Here is an 8,443-nt window from a genome sequence, read left to right as displayed (position 1 = left end):
CAGAGCTGAGAAGTATCATCCAGAGAACTGATGCCCAGAAGAAAGATGGAGCCTAAATGTACCTAGAGCTCCTCTGACTTCACTCCCTGGGCTCTCTCTGTTTCACCGGCTGCCATGTGGGCCAAAGAGAAAGTTATTGTCAAAGCCAAGTGAATCCAGGTTAGGGCAGCCCCACAGAAGGGAGCTGGGAAAGGGACATGAGCAACCTGGGGACCCCAGCAACCATCATCATTTCAGTAATTCTTCCCAGAGCCTCTGAGGAAAAGGACGTGTCAGAAATCTGGCTGAACAATCTAAGGTTTCCAGAAGGAAGGAAGGCAACAAGGGAAGATAGTTCCTCCCACCCACTCTCTCTGTAAGCGCCTGTGTTTTGAGGGGGTGGTGTTGGCACTTCAAGCAGAAGGAAAGGGGAGGGTGTGGATTGGGAGCCAGGGGGGCCGCAGCAGCCGTACAGGATGGGACTGTGGAGAGTGAGGGAGAGAAGTTCTCCTTGTATTGGGGGTGGAGACAGAACAGGGGTGATCATGAAGACAAGCAGGCTAGGGCCAGTGCTCTGACTCACCCTGAAGGACAGAGCTCTCTTCTGTCAATCAGGGGCACTTCCCCACAACTTCAGCAGAGAACAGTAACCATCAGTAAAGCACGCAGCCTTGTGTCTGGCACAACCATTTTGGTGGTAGAACCTCAACCAAAACGCCAAATCTGTGAAAGCCGAGAATTCGTTTTGTTCACATTCCTCTTCTCACCTAAAACCATGCCTGGCACAGCCGGGACCCAGTAAGTATTTGTTGAATGAATAATGAATAGAGCTACTGGCGTTTGTGTGTTTCGTTTTCGTTTTTTCTCTCTCTCTCTCTCTCACCGCCTCTCCCTTCTAAGTTTGTTGTCACTGACGTGACACCACTGAGTCCTTATTTGGAAAGATTATTAGTGTTTCTCCGATTGTTCTCCGTGGACACCACCATCCTGTAGAGAATGCAGATTCCTGGGTCTGCTGAATCAGATTGGGAGGAATCTGGGAATTTATCAAGTTAAAAGACGCCGCCCCCCCCCCCTTATTTGACAACACGTGAGTTGCAGCATCAAAACAGCGGAATTTGAGGGCAGAAAAACCAGAGTTGGTTTCCCTGCAACCCTCTTTCCAAACAAGGAATTGAAGCCAAGAGAGAAGGGATCTGCCCGCAGTCTCCGGGCGGTCTAGGCTGAAAATGAGTCTGGATCTAGGTACAGTCCATCCCACCCTCGCCGACCCCCACGTTTACCCAGCTCCCCAGCGGGGACCTGGAGCCTTCAGGGCGGGCCACCAGCTCGCGGGCCGCTTTCAACCTGAGGGACGGGGGCGGTGGGCGCCTAGCCATTGGCCGGGCGGCGGCGGGAGCCTCCCCATTGGCCGGGGCGGAGCCCCCCCGCCCCGGTCGGGGCGGCCTCCGGACTGGCCCCTCCCTCGGCTTTAAGGCTGCGGCCGGAGGGGCCGTGGGAGCGCGCGGGAGCGCACGGCGGGGCGCGGCCGGTGCCGGGACGCTGCTCATCCAGGGGGAACGCTGCTCATCCAGGGACGAGGCCGGGTGCCCATGGCGTTCGCACTGCTGCGCCCCGTCGGCGCGCACATGCTGTACCCGGACGTGCGGCTGTTGAGCGAGGACGAGGAGAACCGGAGCGAGAGCGACGCCTCCGATCAGTCGTTCGGCTGCTGCGAGGGCCTGGAGGCGGCACGGCGCGGCCCGGGCCCCGGGGGCGGGCGGCGGGCGGCGGGCAGCGCGGGCCCGGTGGTGGTGGTGCGACAGCGCCAGGCGGCCAACGCGCGGGAGCGGGACCGCACGCAGAGCGTGAACACGGCCTTCACGGCGCTGCGCACGCTCATCCCCACCGAGCCGGTGGACCGCAAGCTGTCCAAGATCGAGACGCTGCGCCTGGCGTCCAGCTACATCGCACATCTGGCCAACGTGCTGCTGCTGGGCGACGCGGCCGACGACGGGCAGCCGTGCTTCCGTGCTGCGGGCAGTGCCAAGAGCGCGGTCTCCGCCGCCCCCGACGGCGGCCGCCAGCCACGCTCCATCTGCACCTTCTGCCTCAGCAACCAGCGAAAGGGGGTGAGTGCGCGCCGCGCTCCAGCACTGCGCCCATGGGGTCAGGGAACTGGCCCTTTAGGTAGCAAGAGAGAGGCAGAGACCCCAGTGAAGAGAGAGGGGAAGCAACACGGAGTCGTCGGGGGTGCGGCCCTCCAAGCCCAGGGTTTGGTGTGGAGCACAACAGTTCACAGTGTCCCCCAAACACGGGGTGCAGAGAAGCCCGGCGCTCAGGCGTGATTTAGAGGATGGAGATTGCTCCTCCAGGGACCCTCCCTCCAACTAGAGGTCTGCTGGGAAGAGCGCGTGGGGAGATCATAACAAAGGCATCGTTTATTGGGCTCTACCTACGTAGGGGCGCCTTCGTGGTCTTTCTTTTTACCTTCACAGGACCCCCATCAGGCAGGTAGCTTTGCTGGTTTCATCACTGATGAGGATCTGAGGCTCCGGGTCTGCTGGGTGTGTGTGACCTGAACTGCCCTTTTTGTTAAAGATTTGTCCTGCATCCTGAGACTGACCCAGGGACAGGGGGCTAGAAGAAAAGGGGACACACACCCCCAGTCAAGAGCCCGAGGTACCCAGCTCATGAGCAGTAAGCATGAATGAGGGGGTCCCCTGAGGATATCCACCCCCTTAAAGAGATGCAGTGTCCAGGAAAAGCACTGTTGAGTCACTGGGGCAGAGCTTGAGATAGGCTTCTGTGGTCTGTCCTAGGTAAGGATGGGTACCAGGCTGGTAGGGACTGGGTAAGGGTGAGCAGCCGCAAAGGTCGCTGAGGGGCACTTGTGGCGGAAAGCTGGTTCATCCCTGCACCAGCCCCAGGGAGCCTGCTTTACCCCTAGCCTTTCCCTTTCTGGCCTGGGCTTTTCTTAGCGTAAGGAGTCTTGTCTGTGTGACAGCTTTGCATCCCAGCAGCTTCCATTTGCAGCTGCAGAAACTGAGGCTGAAGGAGTCCCTGACCAGCCCATGGCCTTTTGGAAAGTGACAGGGCATTGGGGGCACAGGGAACTCTGCTCAGAATTCTGTAATAACTTAAATGGGAAAAGAATTTGAAAAATGACTGTTGTTCTTCAGTCACTTAGTTGTGTTCGACTCTTTTCGACCCAACGGACTGCAGTGCGCCAGGCTTCCTTGTCCTTCACCAGCTCCCAGAGTTTGCTCAAGTTCATGTCCGTTGAGTTGTTGATGCCAACTGACCATCTCATCCTCTGTCATCCCCTTCTCCTAAAAAAGGATAGATACATGTATATGTATAATTGAATCACTTTGCTGTACACCTGAAGCTAACACAATGTTGTTAATTAACTCTAATATAAAATAAAAAATTTTTTTAAAAGCATGGGGGATTGGAGTCAGGCCTCTGGGTCCCCCAGTTTTTGGTTCTCAAAGCTGCCCCAGCTCCTCTCTTCACTGTGTTTGAGGAAAGCCCCTGTGTCCTAGCCTCAGACCACCCCCTTCCAGTTCATCAGTCTGCCGTCCTGGCCTCTCACCCTAATGGCTGCCTCCGTTTCCCTAAGTCAGTCTTGGTAGGCTCCGACTTGAACTCTCTCCAGGGTGCCTGTTACTCCCAGCTGTGGGCCCTTGTCTGTGCTCCAGGCTGGACTGAGAAGCTAGGGTGGGCCTGCGGGCAATCCAGCCTAGGCTGTGAAGGACTGACTGGGCCCTCAGCGATATTCCCTGACTGCCTTTCACCCATTCACTCAGTTCAGCAAACCTCAGCTACCTGACAGCTGCTTTTTGTTGGCTCTGAGAACATTCCCAGAGGAGCAGGTTGTAGGTGCTGATGTACTGCAGTCGGGAACTCCCAGTGTGGTGTCAGGGCAGGGCCTGGAGGTGAAAAGAGGGATGCTATGGTCTGATGGGGGTGCACAGAGGGACTGTCAGGGCCAGAGGAAGCCCCTGGCCCAGGGGCTAAGTCCCTGATGATGCTGGAGGATGGAGGCGGGCAGGTTGAAGGGTGGGGGAAGGTGATCTAGGAGCAAGGCACAGCTAGAGCTGGTGTCAGAAACCATGACCTAAAGAAGACAAGACCTTGAAAGTGGCAACACACAAAGGGGAGGCGAAGACAGGCCAGCGACAGCAGTGTCGGCAGTCTTGATGAGCACTGATCTCTCGTGCTAACCGCCCTCCATGTGTTATCATTAAAATCCCCCAGCAGGGTCTTCCCTGGAGGTCCAGCGGTTAAGATTCTGAGTTTCCAATGCAGGAAACACAGGTTCCATCCCTGGTCGGGGAACTAAGATCCCACATGTCGCATGGTGCAGAAAAGAAAAAAAAAAGATAAAACCCCCCAATAGCTGGGGAAGAAAGTGCTCTGGTTATCCCTACCTGTTTAGAAATGGCAGCACTGGTTCAGAGACACTGCCCATGAAGAAGCCAGGATTCAAACTCAGGCCTGCTCGATTGGGAAATAGGAAAGGTTAGTGTGGGAAGGCCTGGTAACAGCAGGCCTGGGGGATAGGGTGTGTCCATCATGTGCCCTCCCAGCAGGTAGCCTGGGGGCTTCTCTGCTGGTCTCACGGCCTCGCCTGGATCTGGCTCCTTCCCTGGGATCTGTCTACAGGACCTAGAACCCAGCCAAATTTGGCTACAGAAGCCATGCTCTCAAGTCCACAGACTCCTCTGGGAGTAGGCAGAAGGGGCGATCCTGGCCAGCTCTGGCTCCTCAAAGACTTGAGGACTCAACTGGAAGAAAACTGGCTGTCTTGGGGATACCATGGGAGCCTTCTGGAGAGCTCTAAAGCCCTGGGCCCTATCCCTTCTCTCTGAGCTACCACCTCGCCCCATGCTGGCCGGTCAGGGGTTGGGGTCACCATGGAGATAGCTCCCTGCAGCATCTTGTTTAAGGAGGGGTTAGGTGTGGCCCTCTGTGGTAGAAATAGCAAGGGGAGGTAGGGGGTTCTTGTCTCTGCCCTGTTTTCCCTTTTGTCACCTGAGAGTAGGGGTCGCATAAGATCGTCTTGTAACGCCTGCCCCACTTGGGGTACCAGCCCAGGAGTCGTGGGGCAAGGAGATGCCATCATCAGGTGATGCTGATGCTAATACTTGTGAATGTTCATTGAACACTCGCTATGTTCCTGACTCTGCTAAGGGCTCTACCTGTGTTAATGTGTATAATCCTCATGGTAACTACACATGCGGAAACCAAGGCTCCATTAGCTGAAGTCACTTGCCCGAGGTCTGACAGGTAGTCCAAGATAGAGCTGGGGTTGAAGCCCAGGTCTGCTTTGCTCTAACCACCTACTAACTACAGTGCTTCCCGGAGCCCTTGGCACTCAGGGGCAAAGGGACAAAGAATCTGGGGCCTAGTCAAGGCCTCTTCTAAATGTGTTTGGCAGTTTATAAGCCTCTTTCGCAGTTGCGCTTGCGTTTGATTGCACCCCTGCAGGGGCAAGTACAATCATTTTGTCCCCATTTCATAGATGGAGAGATTGAGGTTCAGGGAGGTGAACAGTCTCAGCATTCTCAGGGGAATGCCAGTCTCACGATGACTGCCAGATGTGGGGTAGAGGCAGCTCTCCTGACCCTGAAAAGGTGGGAAGCTGGTTTTCTATCCTCCAACCTCAACCCGACCCCCACCCCCACCTCCATCCGCCCTTCTCAGCCACGGCTGCCAGAGTTTGTCTGAGAAGCCCAAGCCCCAGGCTCTGCTGGGACTGTGGCCTCAGCCCTCAAAATAGCCTTGCCTGTGAATGAACACGCTGTCCCTGGGCCTAGAGAGCCTCAAGGGAGGCTGGGCTCGCATCTGGATGGATCTGCCCCAACCTGGGCCCAGGAGTGGAGGGGGGCAGGGGGCAGAGCTCCCAGATGGTCAGCTATTTCTCTAGATGGCTGAGAAAAAGGCTGGTCCCGTCATCCCCTAGTCAGGCTCAGGAATGAGCGTTTACAGTGGGATTTCAGACCCCACCATGTCCTGGAAATCAGACAGACTGTGGACAACATGGATTTTATAGCCCAGCCCTTTTTACCAACTGGCTGGGTGCCTCTGAGCCATTCATGCAATGCTGGAGGACGCAAAAGAGGGGGTGCTCTGATGTCTGTGACTTCACTGGCTTACAGTGAGGCTGAAACCCTGGAGTCAGACTTCAGAATAGCGGGGAGAGACTGTCCCTGCCGCGTGAGGGAAACAGGTGGCCTCCAGGGCTGCCACCATTAGCTCGTCTTCCAGTGGACACACCTGATCCAAGCAGCATTGGTTGGTAACTGCTCCATGCCAGTTCCCAGGCTGGAACTGGGGCTACAGAGTGAAGGACTTTCCCCAGCCACCGCACTGAGTTCCCAGCCTGATGGGAGAACAGAGAGATCCCATATTCCCCTTCTGGGTTTTATCCTGGCCCCAGAAAGGCAAGGAGTGCCAGGCAATTGCAGGAACAGAGAAATCTTCCCAGGACAGGACCAGAGTGCATATTCCTGGGAACACCTTGAATGAAGGCAGGGAGGCCAGAATTCCAGAATCTACTTTTGAGGCTGATGAGGAAGCCCCTGAGTCACCAGCCCGTGCAGTAGGAGAACCACTGTGGAATGTGTTATGCCCTTGAGTGTAAAATTGTATGACTTGACCTGTGTTGGATTTTTTTAAGCAACAGATCACATGGGGAAGAAATGAAAAAAGGTAAAAAAGTATATAGAGTTTTTTAAAAAGCCTCCCTCCCATCCTGTCTCCTCCTCATCACATTCTTCTTCTTAAGGAAACCATTAGCAATTTCCCATGTGCCCTTCTCTCTGGACATCTCAGCACACAGGAGCATGCACTCAGTCCTTGGTCTTGTCTTTAAACGATGTTATTGCAGCATCATCCCCTGTTAGTCCGTATAGTGTCTTCTGCGTTCTGCTTCATGAACTTGATTGTGTGGCTAACTGATGTGTTTATTAAGCCCCCTATTTCTGGGCACAAAGATTAGTTCCAGTGTTCAAGGAGACCCAGTTGAACCCCCTAATACCTCTTTTTTCCCTTCCCACAGGGAAGCCGTCGTGACCTGGGGGGCAGCTGCTTGAAGGTGAGGGGGGTAGCCCCACTCAGAGTGCCACGGAGATGAGCCTGGATCCCTGTTTCATTTGCTCCAAGCAGGACCCTGAGAAGAAGGCCAGAGGCCAGCCACTGGGTGAAAAGGGAAGAAGACCCCAGGAGCCAAACCTGGGTCCCTTCTTTGTGTAGGGACCAGAGGACAATGACCTGGGCCCATGTCCCTCAGAGCAGGCCCCCGGGACATCTCCGCCCCACCCTGGAGAGCCGTGAGGACCCGTCCAGCCGGCCCCAGCCCTGGCTGGTCAGAGACAAGGCAGATCTTTTGGGAAAACATAGACTGTTGGTGACAGGATGTGTGCATGTCTATGGATGAGCATGGGTGTATGTGTGAGAGAGAGAATTAATGGGTTTAAAATAAAAGGTATTTTTAAGTAAAAGATGTTCCCAGCTGCAGAAGGGAGGGGCCTAGGGACATCAGAGGTCAGAGGTGGCCCTTCTCCTGGACCTTGGAAGAGACACAGGTATCACAGGGGCCGCCCTGTGCCCTGGAGGGGGTGGGGCTGAAGGAAGATAGGGGTCTCCCTCTCCAGAAATCGAGACAACCAGTCTTTCATCACTGTCTTCTGGAACAACTGTTGGGTATCTGGTGTGGTTGGTAAAAGAAAAATCTTAATTTTATTTATTTTTGAATGAGGAATGTATTCATCCACGTGGTTCACGATTCAAAAGGTACAGAGGGGTATGTGGTAAAAAAAAGTCTCCCTCCCTCCTGTCCTCCGGCCACAGTTCTCCTGCTGCAGACAGGCTCAGCCACTAGTTTTGTGTGACTTCTCTATTCCGTGTGAATAACCAAGCAAATACAGAAATACTCATGTATGTTTTCTTCCACCCTTTACACAGACAGTAGCCCCTTGTTACCTTCTTTCTTCTCCATGCATTTTTTTTTTTTTCCCTCTTAATCTAGTTTGGCTGTTATCCCAAGTCAGTACATAAAGGTAAAGGTTCTCTTCCTTTCTGTAGTAGCTGTTTGTTCCATCTTATGAATGTACCATACTTTAATCCATCCCTTATCCATGTCTTTACAAACAGGGTTGGGAAGGCATGTGGTTTTCCACATGTGCAAATGAGTGTGTGCTAACAGGGGGTACTCTTACCCCTGTTGTAACTGAGATGATTTGAAGAAATAATGACACCCAAAGGCGCATGGCTGGTGCATGGCAGGTTAATGATGTGAGGTCTGTCCACCTGTAAAGCCCAAAGTGAGCTCCTACCCCTGCCCTAGAGATGCCCCAGTCGGGGTGCCATCCCCTGTGACCCTTGTTATCCTCCCAGCAGCCCTGGGATGTGGTGTTTCCCCATCTCACAGGTCCAGCCGAGAGGGTGATGGGAACGGCTGGTCAGTGGAGCCATT

General features: G+C 54.5%; 1 protein-coding gene across 1 annotated transcript; it reads left to right on the top strand.

Annotated features, from left to right (window-relative positions):
• Positions 1–1,464: 1,464 nt before the first annotated feature.
• TCF15 (transcription factor 15) lies at positions 1,465–7,469 on the top strand. Its single transcript, XM_006049566.3, has 2 exons — positions 1,465–2,090; positions 7,028–7,469. The coding sequence occupies exons 1-2, from the start codon at positions 1,572–1,574 to the stop codon at positions 7,100–7,102; spliced, it is 594 nt and encodes a 197-aa protein (XP_006049628.1). The 5' UTR covers positions 1,465–1,571; the 3' UTR covers positions 7,103–7,469.
• The last annotated feature ends 974 nt before the right edge of the window (positions 7,470–8,443 follow it).

The sequence above is a fragment of the Bubalus bubalis genome, chromosome 14 (assembly GCF_019923935.1).
Source record: "Bubalus bubalis isolate 160015118507 breed Murrah chromosome 14, NDDB_SH_1, whole genome shotgun sequence".
NCBI lineage: Eukaryota > Metazoa > Chordata > Mammalia > Artiodactyla > Bovidae > Bubalus > Bubalus bubalis.
The sequence above is the reverse complement of the archived record's forward strand: the minus strand, read 5'-3'. Positions and strand labels throughout refer to the sequence as shown.